This window comes from Botryllus schlosseri, chromosome 11 (genome assembly GCF_051294905.1).
Source record: "Botryllus schlosseri isolate E-star chromosome 11, Bs_hap1, whole genome shotgun sequence".
In the NCBI taxonomy this organism is placed as follows: Eukaryota; Metazoa; Chordata; class Ascidiacea; order Stolidobranchia; family Styelidae; genus Botryllus; species Botryllus schlosseri.
Window position 1 is genome coordinate 17114662 of NC_137246.1, and position 24212 is coordinate 17138873.

Here is a 24212-nt window from a genome sequence, read left to right on the forward strand (position 1 = left end):
TTCGAAATGTTCAATACAAATACACTGCCGTCTGCCTCGAGCAGATGAAAGATATAGAACCGCCGAGGCACTGATTATGATTGTATATTCGCCAGAAATAAAATTATCATAATATCACTCAGAATATGTCCACTTTCTGTGGATTTCATGTTGTAACACTCACACTGTTGCCCTACCTCGCCCAGACATTGCTTCATTGATCATTTGCTACCATTTTTTAATTTTTTTTCTATTTTTCTTTCCTAACTAAACACTTTTTTACAGCCAGACTGTTCTGAGTCAAGTGTACCTGTTTGATGCTGGTGTGATCAGACTAGATGACCTTCACGGTCTTATCGATCATTCCTATCTAATACCGAATACTGTGTACGCATATTTTCTGTACCACCATCACTGCCGTTTGTTATGTATTTTGGTTTGATGAAAAATAAAGACTCTCTCTCTCTTGACCAAGGCATTGTTCATCACTGGGATTGGAGATTCGTTCACTTTTTGGACAAAATTACAGGTGGGCGCCAGATTAAAAAGCCCGTAACTGGTCGTTTCAGGATGCTAATAAACCGACGATTACTACAATACAAATCAATATTTGAGCTAGACTTTTAACGGACTCATAAAGAAGTATCTAGATCTAGTATCAAAGGTATCTAGATCTACATAATCTCTCTAATTTCGTCAGCTGCCATAGAAGTAGACCAAAATGCAAATATAGTCCTTATAATGAACTATCTATCATATCGACATGATTTAATTGTCGAAGGATAAAATAACCAGACATTGCATTCACTTTTGTATTCAACCCCATGCCAGAGGAGAATTAGAAACAGATAAGATCATTCTTTTACAAACGCCACAAGGTAGAAGGTACAGATTGGTACCCCTTTTGCATAGAAAAGGCCGGATAGTTAAAACCCAGGCGGGCACCATGAAGTTTCCTGAGGTTCTTGTTCAACTGTTAAACACTGAATATTGTCCCCAACTTCGATTCCGCATTCCACATGCCCTTCAAATATGATTCCGCATTCGTTACCAGTGGTCACATTCGATAAAGTGGTGGCGCGCTGCCGCATCGATGACAATTTTCCTGTCAACAAGTTCAGTAAACTTAATATCGATCCATCGTATCAACCAAGATTTCACCAGGGTTATAATGACTCGAACTCTAGTCCAACTCGAGGCCCGATTTTCTGACGACTCAACTTGACTCGAGTCATTTTCTCAAAATACAGAAAAGAGTCGACTTGAGTCAATTTGTGTATTGACTGGACTTGGACTCGAGTCATTGCGCACGACTCGGACCAAGTCATATGACTCGAGTCTCAGACGGCCAAGACCGACATGTCTTGTAATTTCGAAGAATAGTCAAGTAACCACACTGTTGGTATTTCGACTATTGGTACTGGTACTTGAAAATGCGACCGGAAACCGTTAAAAGTGAAGAAAATGAGTATATTTCAAATGCGAACCATTTGATATCACCAAACAGAGTTAAAAATAGTGGTTTTATCAAGACTTCAACTAGAAACTGAGCTGTCAACGCAATGACTTGGACTCTGACTCGGACTCGAATCATAATACCATGACTCGGACTCGACCCTCCTCTCACTGACTTGGACTAGGACTTGACTCGGTGGTGAATTAAAATTGGCTCGACTTTACTCGAGTCAAAACTATTAAAGTGAGATTGGCTTGCGACTCGGAGCCTTGTGACTTGGTTACAACAATGGATATCATAAACTTACCTCTGTGCACAAGAGTACCGTTTCTAGTTATTGTGAAGACGTCGTTCACGGTTAATACACCAGAAGTCACCTTACAACCAGCAATAACCGTTTTTTTCTTTTGAAATACTTCAAGTACGTCTGCTTTACCTGCGAATCCATCAAATGTTATTGCATTTAATTAACCATCTAAGAATATAACATTACCTTTCACAATATCTTTGTCGACCAAAGGCAATTTACTACCGATTTCTTCTCTCAAATCGTTAACGAGATTATAAATGATTTTGTGCTTGAAAATTGTTACTTCTTCGCCGCAATCTAAATCCTTTACCGCATCGGTATTGAATAAAAATATTGTGGCTGAAGGAAAAAATAGAAGTCATAACATTAAAATAAAAAAGAAATATGATGGCACATTACCCTTTAGCTCTTTGGCATGCTCATACTCGGACAGTTTCAACTGACCGACACCATAAGAAATCAGATTCAACACACATTCCTCTTCACAGTTATAAGAATTAATAATTTTCATGATAGCCTCCATTGAGCCGTCAACGTCAGCTGCAAAAATATGAACGCTCAATAAACTTTTAGACAAGTATTATGCATCAAGAATCTACATCTTCACAATGGCAGTCATTTGCGAGGCATAAAAGAAAAAATTGAACAGCCTATCATCAAATAAAACCAGGTTTGCCAGTATCTATGTTAAATTTCATGTGCCAACCTCAGAGTGAAGATAACATAGACTGCATCTACCGGTATGTATCAGACTAAAAATATTCACGCTTTCGAGGATCATCGTTACGGAACACAGTTTACCAGCTGCAACCAAATTTCCAATTTCTCGATGACTCGTACTCGATTTGAGTCACACAAAAAAACTTTGCCCGTACGGTATACACACGCTCACAAATTCATGACTAATCAATGCAAACTACCTTTTATAATGATGTTCAGTACAGGGACTGAAAGGGTCTGTTTGCTACTTTCCAACAACTTTTGATAACTCGCCGCCTGGCGCTTGCGTTTCGTGTGGTACGTGGCTCGGATGTTTTCATAGTCTCTGCAAAATTTGTACAGCTGCAAAATCTTTTTTACAGACACAACGGTGTGAACGATCGCTAAAAAGCTGATCTAAGTGCTGTTATTTCAGTCAAATTTATTTGCTGGATTTGAAATAATACAAGAACCATTAAAAAATCGTTATGTCATAGAACACTACAAGAACGATATATAACACGGCAATTCTACATCATATACATCATCATTGATAATTGAAGGATGAATGGTAATGGCTTTTACTAGAATCAATAGGGGCATCACAAACAATACTGGGGAATGTGCCACCTTGGAAGAAACAACACAACACAATACTCTACCTTCTTTCGATGTCTCTTTTCTCAGACACTTGTTCCCAAATTTCTTCCGCGTTCAACACCTCCAACTCTTTCTCTCTGTATTTGAGAGCATCTTTCGCTTGCGCCTGTCATGTAAATGAATATGCTGTATTTAAATACCATTTGTATGCCGTGAACGAAGACATGGTGTGGCACAATAACTTTGCACAGCTGAGCACTATTAAATTAAGAACAGTCGGGAGAGGTATGCCCTGGCCATGAATAGTTTATAATAATAACAAGGACGATTGAAGTGACACTGCCAACCAGGGTCTTTCGCTAGCTGCTTAGTGAAAATAGCGTTCAATCCGACCCCCCATCCACCTTTCCTTGACAATAAAATTGTGTTTAGTCGACAAAAGGAACAAAAACATACAGTAGAGTCAATGTATTTGCTTCCCTGCAGTTGGTCAGGAGATAACTAATTCCACTCCTTGTCATCACATCAGTGACAGCAGGACCGTAACTGCCAGGGGGTCGAGCTCGAGGGGGCCAAAAGTACCATTTTCAGAAATCATAATAAACATAAATTATTGAGAATTTTTTGAAAATTTATGCAGCTTTACTCAATTTTTTTCGCGCATTCTCTTAATCATTATTGGGTAGCCTTCCCCGGGAAAAAATACACATGATTTATAGAAATTAGCATCTCGGAGTGACCATCACCGCGCCACGGCGCATCAAAACATATAAAGTTTTAGGCCATGTAACACCGAGAAGTGTTGCGGAACGATCGGCAGCGAGTAAACCTTGGCCGATAAAGACCGTCCTTAAGCTGACCGAATGCAAGGATTTGAACTTCCCACATGGTGTACACATGTCATGATAAGTGATACTCGAACACAGACTCATTAGAAGCCTAATATTCGATTCAGAATCAAATCACTCTTCACTCTTCCCACGTACTCACCTCACAATCGGCTTGAAGCGCAATTTGGCCGGCTGATGGTAACGTCCTCCAGCCAGTCACGCTGCCGGCTTCCCCAGAGCTCAAAGACTTTACAGTCTTTCCACTTGCATCGACTATTGATCTCACTTTCGCCATACTGTTTCCAGCGACCAAGATCTTTAAAACATAAAGCGTGTGAGCGTGTCATTAATAGCTGCAGGCGTGTTGCCACATACTTGCCCAACTCTGAGAGTTCCTTGCTTTAAAACAACGGTGCAAACGTTCCCCAAACCTTTTTGCACACGTGATTCCAAAATAAATCCTTGCACTTGCATGCTTGGATCGTAGTGCACCGAATGCATTAGGGCAGTGTCGACGATAGTTTGGATTAAATTTTGTAAACCTTGGAAATATCGCCCGAAAGAATGTTGGATGTCGCTAAGGAAGGTACGGGATCAAAACACATTACCTATCTTCTTCAACGCAGATATTCTCACCGCGGGTACGTCTCCGCCAACATCTTCGCACTCGATACCATTCATTTGCAAATCGTCAATAACCAAGTCCTGAAAATAAGATCAAACTACATCAATGGCGATTGCGGTCGGTGAAAGTTCCAAGACATGCATTACTGGAGCAGCGTCGTGTTTGTCACATTTATTGATGGCTACAACGACAGGTGTTTCAGCCCTCTTTATCATGTTAATAGATTCTATCGTCTGTTCCATGACACCGTCGTCAGCAGCCACAACCAGCAAAACTATGTCAGTCACCTGTAATCAAGATAACTTCATTTACACTAAACACGAATTAATAATACATAGGAATCTATTGCCGGAATCGCAGACTTCGGTTTATCATTTTAATGAAAAAAAAGGCCGTACTGAAACCCCATACATTCTCATATTTAGGCAGAAACATTCATCAGTTAAATGCCGTGTTGTGCTTACTCGGAAAGTTATTCTACTGCTAAATTTGCAGTGATATAATGAAATTATGGAACAATTCGGATCAATGGTGTTGCCAATTGCCACCTAGTGGTTAGCATGGTTGCCACAAGTCAATCTCACTTATAGTTTTGACTCGAGTCAAGTTGAGTCATTTTCAATTCACCACCGAGTCAGTTAGTAGAGGACCGAGTCCGAGTTATAGTGTTTTGACTCGAGTCCTACTCCAAGTCATTATGATCATTGTTCACTGTTCAGTTTTCAGTTCAATCCGGTTCAACCTACTTTTTTCATCTCTGCTCGAGTGATATAGAATGGCTCGCATTCATAATATCGTCATTTAGTCTGAACAGTTTCTGGCCCTATTTTCCAAGTATCAGGTCTGATAGAAGAAATACCGGTACCAATAATGTGTTTACTTTACTATTCTTCGAAGTTACAATGAAATGTCTGTCTCGGCAATCCTAGTCTCGAGTCATATGACTTGGTTCGAGTCATGCACAATGACTCGAGTACAAGTCGAGTCAATACAAAAATTGAATCGAGTCAATACAAAAATTGAGTCGAGTCATTTTACGCATTTGAAAATAGGACTCAAGTCAAGCCGAGTCACCAAAAAATCTCGACTCGAGTCGAGTCATGACTACAGTCCTTACAACCCTGGTAGTTAGTATCGACAATCACCTATCATAACAACACGAGGTGTAAATTTCTAGTGAATATGGAACTGTCATCTAAAGATATAATCAAAGATATGGGTATAGAAAGAAGAGCATTTTCAGAATGTTCCAGTATCAGTACTTTGTTAGCAGGTCAGTGCTGTTCGGTGTATTATACTAATAAATGTCTAATAAATATCATTTCAGCTGACATGTCAAAATTGAATGCTTGCAGAATGACAAGAATTCCAAAATAAAGATATCCCATACCTGTGCTCCTCTTTCCCTCATTGACGTAAATACAGAATGCCCAGGAGTATCGATAAATGTCACAGTATCTTTAGAAGGTAGCGGCACTGAATAGTCATCGTATTTTTTAAATGAAATAATATCCCAGGTATTGGTTACTCCTTACCAGAAAATGCCCCTATACTCTGCGTAATTCCACCGGCTTCATTTTGTGCAACTGATGCATTGCGCAGAGCATCGAGAATTGTTGTCTTCCCATGATCAACGTGACCCATCACAGCTACTATAGGAGGACGGGATTTCAGTATGGAAATATCTGTAGTAAGTGGTCTACATCAACAATATTGAAAATACTTTGGGATGTAAGAATGTCCAAGAGTATCTAAATATACTTGGCAATGATGTCTTTGTTTTGATGCATCTCCAAGGAAGCTGTTTTGATATAGTCCACCCGATAGCCCAGTTTCTTCATGATACAAGTTAATAAAGGATGCTGGAACTTTGCTATATGGAAGTGAAACATATGATAAATATGATAACAATACATTCCGATCCTCAACACCGATACTCACTATTCAATGGATAGTCATCGCGCTCTACAAAACTCTGTTTTTCGCACAGCGCTTTCGCAAGGAAAACTTGCTCTAAAGATAGTATCAGGTTATTAGAGTTATACCAATAGCTTTGATTACTAGGTATGAATATCTATGAGTCTGCTGATTGAAGGTTGCATTGCTGTTGCCAGCCAAACCGAGCAAACAGCCCTGTATTCATGTACAAACAATGCACAATATTCCTTCTCGATATATCGAAATTTTAGGTTTAGGAGCAAAAGAAACTTCGGTACCAATTTTCAATACATAAATAAAGTGCCTTATCATAGTATCATAGCCTATATACTGGTATAAAGAGATGCAGTAACCATGAGAAAACATCTATATAATTTTAAATACCTATGCCTTCTCTACATGAGAGTCAAGAAGTAGTTTCAACATCTATAATAAACACATTTTTTCGAATCTTAGCTTTCGTGGGCCATAATCATGGATGCTACTGATAGAACACAAAATTACCTGGTGTTCGTACAGTGGTTTTGACAATATCTCTGGCGGTCATCACATGAGGTATTGTTAGTAGCGGAATCCTCTTCCTTGCTGCCCTTTTCCGTTCTTGTTCCGCAGCGATTTGGGCATTTGTTCTATTCTATTCAACAAGAAATATATTCAGCCTGTGACCCTTCATTCAATCTGCCAATTTGTGTATCAGACGTGGTTTGAGCAGAGAAAAAATGCATCATGGTATGAAAGTTTTACCGTGACCTTATCAGATTAAGATTACAATAGACATTCACACACAGAGGTGGTCAGTAACGGAGTACTTATACTCAACTACTCAAGTAGTTTTCCTCTACTTCTGGTACTTACTCAAGTGATTTTCTCTATTTCTACTTCACAATATTTTGTGATCTACTTACTGACTTCTCGCTATTTTCAGTTTGGCAAGTAGAAGTAGGTTGATCTCCCAATACGAAAGATAGCCGGAGGAATTTCGGGCTGTTTTCACTGAGTGCCAACATTTATTATTCATAAAAGTCAAGTAAAGCCCAAAAATTTTGTTGGGGTTCGCGCACAGTAGTTATGGAGTGGCAAGAATGTTTTCACGAAAGTATCAGTGATTAAAATTTAGGTACCGGATCCTTGGTTCCGCTCAAACCGCATTGTCGCCCATATCAAATATTTCATCAGAGTAAATAACAGTAAATAATAAAACGTTTGAAACTACCGCCTCGCAATCTAGCTATTAATTATCATTTCGTAATCTAGAAGCCCATGACGTGTCCTGCTAATCTGGAATATCCGGCTTTTCAAAAGTTACACCTGTTTTAGCAGATCTGCTTTGAAGGTTTATGGACAAAAACATGAAACATATTTTCCGCTTTTTACAAGTGGTATTTGTATTTCACTATGAATTCCAAGTAGGCCTATCATACTTTCAGTTCTAATTACTTTCAGTTCTTTTGTTTGCAGAACATACATGTTGAAGCATAAAACCAAGTCTAGTAGTGCCTCTATTTTCCGAAAATATAGCTACATTAAAGCTAACTTTTACGATCCACAATGTTTGTTATTAACGTATAGCTTACTTAATTGCGCAAAAGTGTTGAAATCGTATCCTATACAACTTCTCCGTATTGCTCTTCACCTAAACTTGGGGCCTTATAATATGGGGTAGGGTGCCATGCCACGATATTCTCTAAAACGGGTTCTTCTAGTAAACACAGGGTGAGTATTGCATTTTCATATCAATATTATAATTTGCATTCCATGATGTAAAACAGTGCTTCTTCTGTCGAAAATTGATACTTCTTGGGATGCATCAATGCGAATCAAGCTCTCTACCTTCCGCATAGCTCAATTTTCAGCTTTTGACAGTCCATGCGAACGAATTAAGACTGTTTTCAAAACTTGGGTACGGTAGATTTGAAGTCAGTCAATTCTACTTCTCCTTCAAGTAGTTTTAGGGGCTTAAGGTAGAAGTACTTGTACTCGTACTTGAGTAGATTTTTTCCTTGCTACTTCTACTTGAGTAGCTTTCTTGAATACTTTGACCACCTCTGCTCATTTATAGTGATAAGTTACCATTCGATCTTAAAAAAATATATTTTGATTGTTTAAATTAACTTTAACAATTGTTTACTGAATGACATGTGTGTGATGTGCATACCGTACAGATCTAGAAGTGCTTTGAAACTTATATTACCTTTTTATCTTTGGCTCCAAACCGACGTGGTTGTTGAAAGTTTACAGAAGTCTTGCATACGTGATTAGCAAGCTTTCGTTGTATACATAATCTCGATAATCCTCGACCTTGAATAGCACATCCTATTTTGCCAACTGTCGATGGCAGATATGATGTAGACATCGTGATAGCTCTACTCGTAATCCAATAGATCAAAGCAATAGTTAACCACCACTTATGATGGGAAACACGCTACATTCCTACTGTTCAGATTGATAGAAACAAAATATCAGGCGATGTTATAAACATATAAGTGATAGTAGCCCTCACCGTAGCACACCAGAAACCCAAACCAGCAAAGACGATGTTGGTTGGCTGCACCATCTCGTTTTCCAGACTCCAATCACAAATTTTGAGATGAGATCACTAGACACCACAGCTCAGCGGAAAGAATGCAAAACTACACCTCGTAAGGGCCCCGTGGATATAAAGCTGTATCAGCTGTATCGCAAGCATGGGATTCGCAGCACAACCATCACTGAGCTATGTAAATAAACATGTTTCTGTCAAGGTCTAACGGCATAATCATGTAGCAGATTCTCATTTGTATCTCTGCGTATCATCTCAATCGTCAGATTATATTTTCATCTGATCAAGACACTCATGTACAGTGCGATGTAACGATGTCGAACGACCAGTTGCGATTGCAGTTGCGGTCCCACTGGCATCAACCTCGCACCTGGCGCCCAATATCACAGTTCCTTCTTCGATGTTAGTCTCTATTCCACGGCTCTTTCTTGCTATTTCCATTATTTGTGGGGGCACTCTTTCATCGGCTCTTTTTCCATTTTTTGTCGCCAAAAGAACAGAGACACGGGGAAGAGGAGCCCAGACGCGGAATCGAACCAGAGCAGCCTGGGGGTAGGGCTCTTTTCGAAAAATCACTAACTTTGCTCCGATACAATTTCTACCGCAGCATGTGACTATAATATCCACCTGGATCAATTATTTAATCGTTGGCGTCAATATTTTTCTTTGGACACTGCGCACGACACACGACGCGCAACCATAAAGGGTATACAGTAGGCCTACATGGTGCAACTCAAAACTGTAGTTTGTAGAGATTGTACGAGTACGTACAACGCGATGCACGATTAGAGGTCGACCGATATTGATTTTACAGGCCGATACCGATATATCGACACACTCACAAGGCCGGTAACCGATATCATAGGCCGATATTAATATGGAAGGAGCAGAGAACAATTTCACCAAAAATATCACATATTAGGCAAGATGGCACTATAGAGTATGACTGGAGTGACGACTCGATTGTTCTCCCATTGTTAGCCGGCAGAATGGTCACGGTCAGATGGATCCACCCAAAACAGGATAGCTCAGTGCTTGTTTCAATGGCGTTCAAGGCGATTCTTCGTGTATTTCTTGAAGTTGCGTCGGAATTAGTTAGACAGTTCAACATTTAGGTAGCGGTGGCGAGTCGTTATGACTAGTGAATAATACCGTATAGCCTCTGTTATATTTTTCGCCAGATTTAGATCATATTTCGTCACGGATAGAAATCGGTATCATGACTGATTCAGCTGCATCACTTTGGGATGACTGGGAGGGACTGACTGAAATGGAAATTGAAGAATGTTTCGAAGGACTCCATAACTGGAAAGGTGTGATTTGTGAGGAATGCGAAGCATCCTTTCCGACTGTGAAAGCTCTGAAAAAAACATTACAAAAATCATAAAGTTCCCACCAGTACTTGGGATATATCTGAGGATGCTGTAATTGCTGTTATGAAGAGGGCTTGTGTGAATACCAAAAAATACTTTGAATGCGCCCCATCATTCGAGGAACTGGACGTGACCAAAGCTGTTCCATTGGTGAAACAACTGCATTCTGAATATTGCAAACTTGGTGTTGACGGATTTTATCAACATTATTCTAATATCCGTCACCAAGCTAACAAGTTGCTGGGTTTGCCGCAATTGCCAGCTTCAGCATTACTTTTGAAGATGTTTGATTCTCTCGTGTGCGGTAAAGAACTGAATCCAATCACAGAGATTGGAGAAGTCAACAGCAAGGAATCTGGTAAGTAAATAGCCTTTGATACTTTGCCTTTCCATGGAAAAACTTTGACATGATTTTAGACATACTTGAATATATTGTTGGAGTGCTTTTGGGGGCCATTTCTAAGCAAGCTAACGAAGCAATTGCCACATGCCTAACATCCGCAGCGCCATCGGGAAACCTCATTAAAGTGATGCAGAAGAAAGTCGGTGGCTTGAAGAGCACGTCTGAACAGTTTCATGCCATGGTGCTCCGCTTTTATGTTATCCACAGTAAAGAAATGGCAAAACCCCTGAAAAAGATCAATTTTTTCAGGGTACTTGACGCAATTCACTGTGATCCATTCTTTAACAAATTAATCATGCTGTGTCACTTCAATCCGGCTCAGACCTAAATGAGGTTGAGGATGTCATGTACAAGGCAATGAGACACTTGAATAACATCTTGTCTCACAATTTTGCAAAGTTTGCATTGCATGAGAAGCAAAAAAAAGTCCTCCAAATTTTCCAAAAGTTTGCCAGATGGCTTGATAAAAAAATGAACAATATACTCTTTTAGTATGGTAGTTTTGTCTCTCTGTGGCAAATGCTGCCTATCCACATTGAGGTTCCCTACCTAAAAAAGGAAACCAATGCGTTGGTCGAAACCTTGACGTGGTGCATTGGCTTACTACTAATGTCGACCGGCAGACGTCTTCCTGTGTTCTTGGCAATGACAACGAGTTCCCTTCAAGTGCGATTTTGCACACTTTCAAGGAGTAAGCTCTGGCTATCGTGAGTCGAGCTCAAGCAGAACATTAACATTACACAAGGCTCTTGTTCTAGTCATCAGGGACGTAACCGCACTTCGTCAGCCCCCCTCCAAAACGTTGGTCACGGGCCCCCCACGTGGTGATAAACCGAACTTCTGGGGGGCCTAACCCCCCAGACCCCCGATTGGCTATACGCTGTGTACCGCTACTCATCATCTGTGTTCACCGTCCGTTTAGTGGGGCAGCTTTGTTCGTCCACACGCGCAAAGCGCAAAAAATTTCAAAATTCATGATTTAACCGGTCAATGTAATCGGGAATTGAATATATATTGTAATCAATTCTTATCCTCTCTCTGCCCACGTAATCAGATTTAACGGTAGACCTGAGTGAGGTGTGTTTGAAATGGCAGGAGCCCTCAATCAAAATTGAACATCTTCGGGCGCATACCCGTTCGCAGGAACGAAACAGCACTTGGCCAGCCCCCCCAATAAAACTTGGGTCTTGGGCTCCTATAGGGTGATAAACCGCACCCCCTCCCATCACGTTGTTCGCTTTTGTCACGAAATAAGGGCCACAGTTTATTGAGCCAGCGCGAAGCGCGAAAATAATCGATAATTCATGATAAAATCGGTCAATAATATTGGGAATTGCATAAATGCATATATATTGCTATCAATTTCTTGTTCTCTCTGTTCACGTTGTCAGATTTACCGGTAGAGCTGAATGAGGTGGCTTGGAAACTGTAGGGCCCGTAAATAATAATTAAACATATTCGGGCGGGCGGCCCCGTTGGTATGACTTCGTTTCATGATGTCATTTCGTGATGTCCTGTCTGTTATATCAAAAAATACAGAATCGCCCAAATGTACTAGACTAACGACGCACGTGATTTCAAATTGGTATTTCTTTATGGGCATACAATTTTTCCCTGCGGAATGGTATTTGTCTTCTGAGGTTCAGATTGCCAAGACAGGAACTTTCGGCGCCAGTCATTTAGGCGCCTATGGAAAATTAAACCTATATGCATTTTGCATAACGATTAACGAAGTTTTCGGTCAGCGTAAGCGGGCAGTCCTTTTTGGCCCAGGGTTTCTCGCTGCCCATCGTTCTGGCACACTTCTTGGAGTCGCATGTTACATGTTCTAAAACTTTAAATGTCTCGCCGATATGTCCATTTCGATAAATCTTGCGTATTTTGTCTTGGGGAAGAGTAGGCTACCAAATAACTAAGAAAGTTGGCAACTTGAAATCACACGCAGCGCGAAATTTTTTTGAAAAATACTCAATAATTTATGCTAATTCGCGAAATAATTTTGGGCCACCTTCGAGCTCGCCCCCCCCCAATTGAGGGGTTTGGGGTGCGGCGGTTACGGTCCTGCTAGTCATACTCAGTTTCTGCGGTTATCGGACAGGCATTATATAAGACTACAAGACAGTTGCAATATTATTTGTTATATTCATACTCGAGTTTCTGCAGTTAATATAGGACATATTTTCAATCAACGATATCGTGAATTGCATATCGGTATAGTTCGAGATCTTTCCACTTGTTCACTTTGTAGTATTCTTCAGTCTTTCTTTCCATGTATTCATCTCACAATAGCCAATGCACACGAACCAGATATGCTATACCTTCTGTCATTACATTCATATACGTAGCAAACTCTACAAAGGATCAAAGCCACAATATCACATCAATCTCGTGAGAAATGTAACATAGGCTACACAGTATTATTCACTAGTCATAACGACTCGCCACTGCTACCTAAATGTTGAACTGTCTAACTAATTCCGACGCAACTTCAAGAAATACACGAAGAATCGCCTTGAACGCCATTGAAACAAGCACTAAGCTATCCTGTTTTGGGTGGATCCATCTGACCGTGACCATTCTGCCGGCTAACAATGGGAGAACAACCGAGTCGTCACTCCAGTCATACTCTATAATGGCACTTGTTCAATGTTCATGCCACAGAAAGCTGAACAACAAACGGGAAAACTGAAATTGAAAAGAATGATTGCTTAATTGTGGACATTCGTTGAAATTTGGGATAACCCAAAAAGCAAAACATGATACAGAATTGCAGATCACTCCAGAAAAGGTAGATTGCAATGCAGGAAGCATAGTTTCTCTGCATGCTCACCCAGTTAAACTCGTCATGCAGGGGAAAATCTGGTCTTGGTAAATCTTGGTCGCTTCGACATCATCCCATATCTGTTCGTTACATTGCATTGTGTCTTGAACGGACGAATAGGATAAAATAAACAGCTGATCTCTTAAATTAGGCACCTCGGAAGTGTTGCTTTGCAATGCCATCGTGCTGAATGTATCATGCTCCACCCACCTGGAAGGACTGGAATGCAGGCTAGGTGCTAACTGCTCAGATAGGCTGGTAAAATATTGACCTTGGGAACACTCGTCTGCGCCATGGGTACTCATCCGGTCGTCTTCAGGCCCGCTCACGAAGTCTAGCTCCAGTCAAAGCTTCTGTACGCCACACCTCGTTATTCCGGTATCCTAGACTGAACATAATCGAGTACCTGCGTGCTTCGATCCTGAATCGAGCATTAGGCTTCCAATCAAGCATCGCTCCAGAGATAATTTGGGATTTTTCGATTGTACACTCTGACAATATTGAGCGTTAATCACGGCTGTACTTGTACAGTACACGATACATAAATGTCGATCTCATCAACTTGCGCAGGTTTTTGTCGTTTTAAATGCTCTGGTATGACTAATCGCAGATTCAGGGCTCTCAAATCGGGAACGAAGTATCGAAATTATAATTATCTTTCATGACGCAACTCTAAGTACCCAAAAAAATCGTCTCTCGCCACTTTGCTCGAATCATTGTTATATGTATTCGACTCAACCTTCAGCATAAGGTCTGATTACGCCAACAAAAATAGTGTAAGGATAACAGCAGGAGTCGCTCCAGCCATAGGTGCAAAATTGGTACTGAAACCCCATGTTACTACCATCAAGACGCACACCAACGGTAAATGAAGGAACGAATGTGCGATATTGCATTTTTAATAACATCCAAACACAAATACGCTTCCAACTCAAGAATTGCTATAAATTATGATGACAGGAAGCAACTACTCATCATGATTACTATACATGGAATATGATATATCATACTAAACGTAATATACAATATAAATAACAAAGGTATTTAGAGTGGTGATCCTATCATCGGAATCAGCTCAAGTATACTACCGCAACCAACTCTTAGGCTGGTGAGCCACCATTTATCTATGAGTATGCGCATAACGACTGAAGACTAACATTATCTACTGCAAGGTGCTGGAAATTAGATGTGTAGTTCAAACATTTCACACCGCCGTTACAAATGCACTCAGCCCGGGTCAGGTTGGACTTGAAGACATGGTATAGGATGACGACAAAGGTCCGTGCTCGAGGACTTGTTGATGTGGAATCGATCAATTTCTGTTCAACGCCGAGGTAGCGGCTTGAGTGGCGGCACTTTGCACACCTGGGTTTTTCATCACACCGGAGGCGAATTCCTGTTGAGCTTTCTCAAAGCTGGCACCACTTGTTCGGTAGATGGAATGCACCTGGAAAGCGACTTGGACATCAGCCTCCATTCGGCAGGAGGCTCCAGAATAGGGATGTCCCCACCGACCCCACGAGCACAAATGGACGATAACAAAGTAATCAAGTAGGATCAATGTAGTAATAGTAATAGGTATACCTATTATTGAGTTGAGGTAACAATGTTTGCAAAAAGTATCATATTTTTAACAAAAACAATTGCAGCATTCTGCAGTTGATAACTGGTGAGATATTTACACATATATGTGAATAGGTCACAATGCCTTGAAGCGGAGTTATTGCCGTCAAAAAATTCTGATTTGAATAAAAAAGTATCTACGGTGAGCACAACTTTAATAAATAAACAAAGAATCGGTCACCGTAAATACTATTTTATTCAAATCAAAATTTTTCAACGGCAATAACTCCACTTCCACTGGTTGGAATTGAACCAAATTTGGTGAGCATCGTTTCTATAGACAGCCTAACACTTTCATGGGGTGAACAAAAAATTTTAAAAATTTTTTATTATTTATTTTTACATAATAAATAGAAACTTTCTTTTCCTGTAGCAAAGCGGTTACTGGCTGGAATTGAACCAAATTTTGTGTGTAGGCTTAAATTAGGTAACCTAACAATTTTATCAAGTAGCCAGTACGATTTGAGAAAATTGTCATTTTTGAAGAGCCCTAATGCTCATCTCTTGATTTAATCGCAGAGGTGGTCAAAGTAGTCAAGAAAGCTACTCAAGTAGAAGTGGGAGGATTAAACTACTTCTACTTGACAAACTGAAAATAGCGAAAAGTAAGTAAGTATATCACACAATATTATGAAGTAGAAGTAACAAATATTAGTTCTACTTGAGTACGTCAAATAAGTAGAAGTACTTCGTTACTGGTCACCTCTCGTTAATCACATTGTTTCTTCTTGCAATTTCAAGTGATGTCACAAGCATAGGAGAGCGACGTCACTTAATGTTGGGAATAACCCAGCAGTTTCCCCTTAACTATGGTTCATTAGGGGGGCAGGAAATAATGGATACCGTGTTCGGGATATCTTGACAACCACTAGTCTACAATCAGTAAACAATCGAATTAGTACTTTCTTGCAAGTTGTTTGCAGAGCTTTTAATACAAGTAACTGAAATTTGTTTGGATACTATATCTCCACAGACTTTGGATGTACTTTCATCTCAAGTAGCCTGGGCCTACTTGAATAGTTTAACACAAATTCGGCAAGGTAAGAATATGGTATGAAGTACCTTTTTCAGCAGAACTATTTCCAAAATCGTATTGACACCAAACAGAAACGCCATGACGAACGCTATCACAGCGACGCCAATGTTTTGTTTCTGAATGATTGACAGTGCGGTGATCAGCCCTGCATACCCAGAGTTGGTGATCCCGATCGCCATGATGAAGCTGGTGATAACCTGGATAAATCAACAATGCAATCGTTAACACACCATACCAACCATTCGAAAATTTAATACACCTACCTGACAAAACATGATAAAAAAGTAGAAGAAGAACCAGAAGGAGCTGTCCGATTTGAACGCATTGTAAGCGGGTCTGTACCAGCACAGAGAGCAAGGAGAAAACAAACAAAACCAAAGGATCGCCAGGCCGAAACCGACTCCATACTCTGTGTCGACGATGAAGATTGCTAATGACGCGAATATATTCAAGAACAAAATCATCACGTAGAACATCCACGAGTAATAGAGCAATTTGATAATGCGTTGCGACTGTAATGGTATGTCCAGTCCAAAATCTTGATAGAAGCAAGGCCCGAAAGGACACCAGGTTGGGAACGGAGGCCAATTGTTGGCTCTCGCATTCACAGCGCCAGCATTGAGCTGGCGCTCTCTCTGCGCAAGCTCCTCAGCTTTACGCTCTAATTCTTCTTGTCTTCGCAGCAATTCTTCCTGACCTTGCACAGCTTGCTGTTGAGGCGTAGGCTGCGAGTCTTTCGTCGCCGCCGGGGTGGGAGAATAAGCCGGAGGTGAGCCGGTAGGCTCCATGACTGCCGGCTGAGATTTCGCTTCGCCTTGATTCGCGAAAGGATTGTAGTCTTCGAGATTGGACTGTTGCGAAGTGGCGGTGGCGTTAGTCACAGACTGATCTGCGAAGGGATCGGAGAAAGGGTTTGCGTCTGACATGGTTCGGTTTGTTATCACCCGAGGCAAGCGTTCACCGGAGGACACCCGCTAATTACCGTTAAGCATAATAAATTCTGAAGAGAAGAGACTCATGGTTGAATGCCTGCAAATAATATGGCTCGAGCATGCTGCAGCAATATGCCAGAATGCATGTTGCTGAAAAATATAAATTAAAAAGTCACAAGGCATACATGCAACAGTTAGTAAGTTAGTAAACCCGAATATCTCAGTGAAAATGGTAATTGAAATGGACAAGTCAACAGGCGAGAATCGGTAGATGGGCAGGTGGAACAGGATTGGATAAAAAAAACACAATATAATGCAATAAACGTGCAGAATGTGAAAAGGCCAAGCTTCATAAATATTGCTCACAGTAATTATAGGAATAGTCCATGCTGTTATTAGAGGACAGACTGTTCGATGTTGAGAACTATCAATTTAGAATATTGATAAACTCTCACAGTTGCAGTATTTTTGCTGGAAGGAAAATATTGCTTGTAGCGTATGGCAGAATCAATTTCAAACCAAACATTTATAAAAATACACTGCGTGATCAAATTTTCGACAGCTTGAAATGCTACACAAATGCATGGAAGTTCGAAAACAATGGAACATACAAATCGAACAAATATTGTGTCGAAACAGAAGTAAAAAAGAGCGTCACCGTGTTACAAAATAAAAAATATGCAGTCGTGCACAAAAAATTAAGTCACCGGGAATATAATGGTTATGAAACCAAATCTCACCTCCGGATAAAATATCACTCGGCAAAAGTCCAATGGAGTGCTAACAACGCAGCCATCTGGGATAAATCCCAAGTCGTCAAGATATGATGGACCTGGTCAGTGGTTGATGACATCTCGACCAATAAATCCAATTACAGGCACATTAATTTTAAAAATTCAATTCAATATCACAATGGTGACATCAATTTTTTCGTCAAGGTATATGGGTAGTTAATCAAGAGGTGGTACCAAAGAAGCATTTGAATTTGACATTTTTGTGAAAAGGACCAGCTAATTCTTGGCGATATGGAGATGAGTATCATTAAATATGCAGTTCTGTCCTGCATTGCAATAGGCAGGCGATAAGAAAACATTATACACGATTACAATGTTGAGGCAGCTATGTCTCGAGTAGAGTTTGTGTCAACACAACTATGATCCTAACAGGATCTTTCAGTATACAGTGCAATAATACTGCAACCAACACGAGAAGAGCATTAGCCTTAAAATAGGGCAGGCGAGTCATGTTGCAAGGCAACCCCTAGAAATGGCCTATGTGCCCCATACAAGGCTGCTATCTGATGACTGAGCTCATAATACGTTCAAGTGACCATCAGGTCGCAGCTATGCTCCTATTTACATAATCCATAGCATAACTGTAGTCTATAAGCGACACATTTACAGCTTGAATGAACTTTTAGTTCTCTCGCACCAGGCCTATCCTATTTTACACATTGGCTGAAAATAATAGGCTACCACATTTGATATGGTCACTAATTTCAGTGAAATAGTAGAAGTAAAACTTCAGGGTATGGATGATTGCTCTTAGCAACACTTTGAATCACAGAGCAATATCTTTCAGAAAACCTAGAGTAAGTAAATTGATAGGCTATGCAATGGAAATGGCTTCCTTTCGATGGAAGCAGCAGCAATTATAGGCAGTCCAAACCGCATGATGCAAGATGTATTTGTGTACATTCTGTACGATTATCAATCCTAGTATAAAAATGCAATATATTTGTCCAATTTCAGTGGTATGTCTCTTAACTTCCTCTTACAGCCGCAGCTGCGGCTTGACCGGCTGCTTGTTGTACGCCAGGGTTTTTCACAACACCGCTCGCGAATTCCTGCTGAGCTTTCTCAAAACTGGCTCCACTTTGTCGATAGATTTCATGTACCTTCCGGAATATAGATTATCAGTAGTAACAGGAGCGGAATGTAGTAAAAAGTAATGTCAAGTACCCTTTTCAGAAGAAAAATATTCACGAGTACGTTGAAGGTGAACATAGCAGATATTATAAACCCCAAAACTCCAATTCCGTGATACTGGCCCTTATCAGAGCCGTAGACACCCAGACTTGTTATCCATCCTGCATAACCAGCATTGGGTATCCCGACAGCTTGAATTATGCTCATGATTACCTGGGTGAAAAAAACGACACACATTTAACTTCCTCAAACAACACACCTGCGAGGCGTGCATTCATGACATGGGTTTCTGATGTTATCGAATTCAGCTGTGCATTTTGATGACAATACTATAAAAACATGCAAATCCAAGATTGAGTAATAGCGGGCTTTCAAATAAAGATTTAGCACTTGCTCGGAATATATAGGTCAGTATGCTAACATAAATAATAGTCTGACCAATCTCCAAAATGCTACTTAATACAATACATAGAAATAAATTTAATAGGGATGTTCAAAAATGACTTTTTTTCTCAAATTGCACTGGTTACTTGATGAAATTGTTACGTTACCTAATTAAAGGCTGCACACCAAATTTGGTTGAATTCCGACCAGTAGCAGCACTGCTACAAGAGAAGAAAGTTTCAATAGGCCTATATAAAAAAATAAAATTTCTGTTCATCGCATGAATATGTTAGGTTGTCTATAGAAACGATGGTCATCAAATTTGACTCAATACCAACCAGTGGAAGCGGAGTTACTGCCATCGAAAAATTCGGGTCTGAATAAAAAATATTTAAAGTGGCAAATTCTTCAATTATTTATTATAAGTCTGCCCACCGTAAATACTCTTTTATTCAAATCCAAATTTTTCGACGGCAATAACTCCGCTTCCACTGGTTGGAATTGAGCCAAATTTGGTGACCATCGATTCTATAGACAACCTAACAATTTCACGGGGAGAACAGAAAATTTTGAAATTCTTTTCATTCATTTTTATATAATAGATATAAAACTTCCTTCTCTTGTAGCAATGAGTCTACTGGTTGGAATTGAACCAAATTTGGTGTGCTGCCTTCAATTATAAGCGTGGTTGATGGATCTTAATGAATGTCGATTCCAGCGCGGACTGGATAGAGGCCGCACACTGTTCCACTTAGCCTTCAATTAGGTAACCCAACAATTTTATCAAGTAACCAGTGCAATTTGAGAGAAAGTCATTTTTGAACACCCCTAATCATCAATCCTCAAAACTGACAAGTAGAACAGTCTGCAACGAACTTTGTTCAGACAACAGAAGCAGTAGTTCACTTCATCTGTTTACTGTCTCGAAGCTCCCATATATAGTGTACTAATGACAGAAGATCGAACACGTCTTACCTGAGCGAACATTATGAAAAAGAAGAAGAAGAACCAAAACGAGCTGTCCGACCGGAATGCATTGTAGGCTGGTCTGTACCAACACAGCGAACATGGCGTGTTGACAACGAACCAGAGAATGGATAACCCAAAGTTTACGCCGAGTTTGTTATCGGCGTAGAACATAGCAGCAGAAGCAATCATGTTCAAGAACATCAGCATCGAATAAAACAACCACGCGTAATATATCAATTTCACGGTCGTTTGAGATTGGACTGGGATTTCAAGGTCAAAGTCTTGGAAGAAGCAAGGCCCGACGGGGCAAAAGCTCGGCAACGGCGGCCAATTATTGGTTCGCGCATTGTAATTTCCCGAATTCAGCTGCTGCTCTCTTTTAGCAAGCTCCTCGGCTTTCCGCTCGAGCTCCTCTTGCCTTTTCAACAGCTCTTCCTTGCCCAACGCGGCCTGCTGTTGGGGGGTGGGCTGGGGATTTGAAGACGCGATTGGTGACGGGGTATACGCGGGTAGGACGGGGTTTGAAGTAGGCTCCACAACGGCGGGCTGCGAATTGGATTGTCCCTGACTTGCGAAAGGATTGTAGTCTTGCAAATCGGCTTTGGAGGATTGGCCAGTTGCGTCGGTAACTGACCGATCGGCAAACGGATCAGAAAATGGGTTGGAATCAAAATCGGACATGATCGTTAACTATATTTCAGCAATGATTTAACATAATTTCTGAATTGAACAAAAAATAATTCACAACAGGCATAGACAAAAGTATGATTTCCATCAACCAAGACCAGATAATCTATAAAAGTTGGAGCAGTGTCACCAGACTTACCGTTTGTAGGAACCAGTCTCAGACGCGTAAATAAATATTATTGAGTCATTTTGGGAGAATTCGGAAAAGACAATTTTCAAGAGAATCGTCAATAAAATGAACTATATCTTATAATGAAACACAACACCAATCAAAAATGATTAGTCAAGAGTAGTTACAGCCACTGAAAAAGCAAGCTTTACAGCGTAAATTACTATACCAACTTCAAACCTGTCTTAGCTTGAACAATAACGCTAGCCTTCAATATAGGGTTCAACATATTGAGCATGAACACCCCAAATGACTGTATTACTCGGTCTCGGGATCCAGATTCATACTATCAATTAGAGGACTGGTGTTTCTGTACATTCAAACACACAATTCAATTGAGGCAAGCTTCATCCCTGCCTATTCTGCCTACATTTGACATTGAACATAGGTTCGAGCACCATAATCAATAGATCAATATCGAAAGGTATTAGGCTAAAATGATGGATAGGGATTTAGCAGCTGGGGAGAGTGTAGCTCTAGCGCACCACTCCGACCAAACTAAGAGCCTTAGTGAAATGACGACTTTTCTACACGTTATACACTTATATACCGTAGTAAGATCTTCATCGAGGTACAGAACTTCAATATACAATTGAATAGTACATTCATATTGAAATGAACCCGAATATTTTCGGCTGACACTCGTCAGGGGTGATCGTCAGCAACTAATAGAGAATTGGAAAGAACATTGTATATCAACAATCATATCACAAAATATGACGTCACCAGCATGAAATTTTGAATTCAAGAGAGCTTTCAATGTAGGCCTACTATTTTTAGATGGTACACAAACTCCTTTTGTTGACACAGCCTTGGCAGGTGTATTTTGATAAAAGTCGACTCCAAGGCACATAAATGAAAGTGTGAACGGTCCCTCCCGGCAACGTGAAATCTGTTGTCTCAAGATAATTTTTCACACAAACGGGATTATCCAACAGACGCTTGGCAATGGCAGAATTTATGGCCTTTGGCACTCATATTCGTACACGACAGACGACATTACTTTGTTGAAGTGCAGGAAGCACGTCTTTGGAACTTGACAACATCCGCAAAATCTTGCTGCGGCATAGAGAGGAAATTAACGCAATTTCAGGCGGAAAAGTCAACCGACCCTACCTACCGAACGAACAACCAAAGATGTTTATATCCATCTACCTTGGATCGGTCTTGTTTCCACTCGCTTTGAAAAGCAATTGATTTCTGCAGTTAGTAAGTGTTACGACACAGTGAAGGCCAACATTATTTTTATGACAACGCGACTGCTCCTATGCTCCCTGCAACACGTAAAGAAATGCTTCCTTCACTTCAACTAAGTAATGCAGCGTATGAATATAAGTGCCGCTATGCTTGTGGCTATGTGGGAAGAATGTCAAACTGTGTGCAGGAACTTATATATCAGCCAAGTCCCTCGATTTATCAAAGCACGCAAATCACGCTCCGTGAAAAGCTCACCATTGACTCATCCCAATAAGGCTGATGCGATGCAATCAAAGGCCATAAATTATGCCATTGGCAAGCATCTGTAGGATAATCCCGTTTGTGCAACCTATTATAGAGACTACAGATTTCGAGTCACTGGGAGGGGCCTTTTACACTTTAATTTATGTGCCTTGGAGTCGACTTTTATCAAAATACACCAATCAGGCAACCGAGGCTGTGTCAACAAAAGGAGTTCGAGCACCATCTAAAAATAGTACATTGAACCCTTTCTTCATCGAAATTTCATGCTGGTGACGTCATATTTTGTGATACGATTGTTGACATACAATGTTCTTTCCAATTCTCTACTAGTTGCTGACGATTACCCCTGACGAGTGTCAGCCGAGAATATACGGGTTCATTTCAATATGAATATACTACCGGTATTCAATTTATATTTATTTAGTAACAAAGCAAACTTCCAAGTAGAGGTCGACCGATTATCGACATGGCCGATTATCGAGGCCGATATTTAGAGCTTTCCCGATTATCGGTATCGGCCTATGCAGGCCGATATCGCGGCCAATATTTTATATTTAAAAAACAGTCAAAAATTTCGGAAATTCAATGCTCCGTGTTTTCAATCTCAAGAAATCGACGACGCAAAGGGCGATATATGACAGATTTTCCCTTGCAGGACGAGTTTAACTGGGTGAGCATGCAGAGAAACTATGCTTCCTGCATTACAGCCTACCTTTTCTGGACTGATCTGCAATTCTGCATCATACTTTGCTCTTGGGGTTATCCCAAATTTCATCGAATGTGCACAATTAAGGAATAATTCTTTTCAATTTCAGTTTTCTCGTTTGTTGTTCAGCTTTCTGTGGCATGAACAAGTGCCTTCTTGCCTAATATATAATATTTTTGGTGAAATTGTTCTATGCTTAGTCCATATTAATATCGGCGTATGATATCGGTATCGGCCTTGTGAGTGGCCGATATATCGGTATCGGTATCGGCCTGTAAAAATCAATATCGGTCGACCTCTACTTCCAAGTATATTTTATTGAGCTTTTGTAATCGCTTGGTATACGACACGATAGGCGCAAACCCCACCCAGAATTGCAATGCATGATGGTAATATAGTCAGTCAATTGTCAGTCACCTCTTCTCTATACCTTTTACAGACAAATTTCCACTACATACTACAATAATGATCACAGACATCAGTATCAATGTATCATAGCAAACAGAAATCATGCTTATTATACAATTTTCATTACACAAGACAGTCAACAAAGAACCACTCACATACCGTATCTCAATAGTTATAAATATCAAGCCAGTGCTTGCAAGGGCCTTTCCCTTGCTCTTGAAAATTTCGCTAATCACGAAACGACATGATCTGTGCTCTTAAAAATGAGACCGGAAAGTTGACATGGGTCAGGAGCTCTTAGACATAACTAGCTTAATCAGACAATTTCTGATGTGT

General features: G+C 40.4%; 4 protein-coding genes across 7 annotated transcripts; 1 reads left to right on the forward strand and 3 right to left on the reverse strand.

The window, feature by feature from the left end:
* Positions 1-777: 777 nt before the first annotated feature.
* On the reverse strand, positions 778-9562 carry LOC145450595 (translation initiation factor IF-2, mitochondrial-like). Of its 2 annotated transcripts, XM_080329109.1 has the most exons (16): positions 8629-9562; positions 6942-7071; positions 6441-6512; positions 6261-6372; positions 6035-6198; positions 5890-5975; positions 4646-4786; positions 4483-4579; positions 4250-4416; positions 4035-4190; positions 3107-3210; positions 2666-2790; positions 2145-2285; positions 1929-2084; positions 1743-1871; positions 778-1084 (listed from the first exon to the last, which is right to left on the reverse strand). In XM_080329109.1, the coding sequence occupies exons 1-16, from the start codon at positions 8788-8790 to the stop codon at positions 906-908; spliced, it is 2121 nt and encodes a 706-aa protein (XP_080185235.1). In that variant the 5' UTR covers positions 8791-9562; the 3' UTR covers positions 778-905. The 2 variants fall into 2 exon arrangements, with proteins under 2 accessions (XP_080185235.1, XP_080185236.1); XM_080329110.1 differs by lacking the exons at positions 6441-6512; positions 6942-7071; positions 8629-9562 and having other exon boundaries at positions 6035-6184.
* Positions 9563-9908: 346 nt separating this feature from the next.
* Positions 9909-13077, forward strand: LOC145450605 (uncharacterized). Of its 2 annotated transcripts, XR_013918537.1 has the most exons (3): positions 9909-10707; positions 10767-11521; positions 12831-13077. XR_013918537.1 is itself a non-coding variant. In XM_080329119.1 (2 exons), the coding sequence occupies exons 1-2, from the start codon at positions 10413-10415 to the stop codon at positions 11078-11080; spliced, it is 609 nt and encodes a 202-aa protein (XP_080185245.1). In that variant the 5' UTR covers positions 9909-10412; the 3' UTR covers positions 11081-12374. The 2 variants fall into 2 exon arrangements, 1 of the variants encoding a protein (XP_080185245.1); XM_080329119.1 differs by lacking the exon at positions 12831-13077 and having other exon boundaries at positions 10767-12374.
* A 1379-nt stretch (positions 13078-14456) lies between these two features.
* Positions 14457-18880, reverse strand: LOC145450602 (secretory carrier-associated membrane protein 2-like). Of its 2 annotated transcripts, none has more exons than XM_080329116.1 (4): positions 17905-18880; positions 16496-17232; positions 16259-16429; positions 14457-15020 (listed from the first exon to the last, which is right to left on the reverse strand). In XM_080329116.1, exons 2-4 carry the CDS (start codon positions 17156-17158, stop codon positions 14886-14888), a joined length of 969 nt encoding a protein of 322 aa, XP_080185242.1. In that variant the 5' UTR covers positions 17159-17232; positions 17905-18880; the 3' UTR covers positions 14457-14885. The 2 variants fall into 2 exon arrangements, with proteins under 2 accessions (XP_080185242.1, XP_080185243.1); XM_080329117.1 differs by having other exon boundaries at positions 16496-17121; positions 17905-18878.
* On the reverse strand, positions 18832-21987 carry LOC145450601 (secretory carrier-associated membrane protein 1-like). The gene is made up of 3 exons (XM_080329115.1): positions 20452-21987; positions 19126-19305; positions 18832-19061 (listed from the first exon to the last, which is right to left on the reverse strand). The coding sequence occupies exons 1-3, from the start codon at positions 21124-21126 to the stop codon at positions 18927-18929; spliced, it is 990 nt and encodes a 329-aa protein (XP_080185241.1). The 5' UTR covers positions 21127-21987; the 3' UTR covers positions 18832-18926.
* Positions 21988-24212: the final 2225 nt, after the last annotated feature.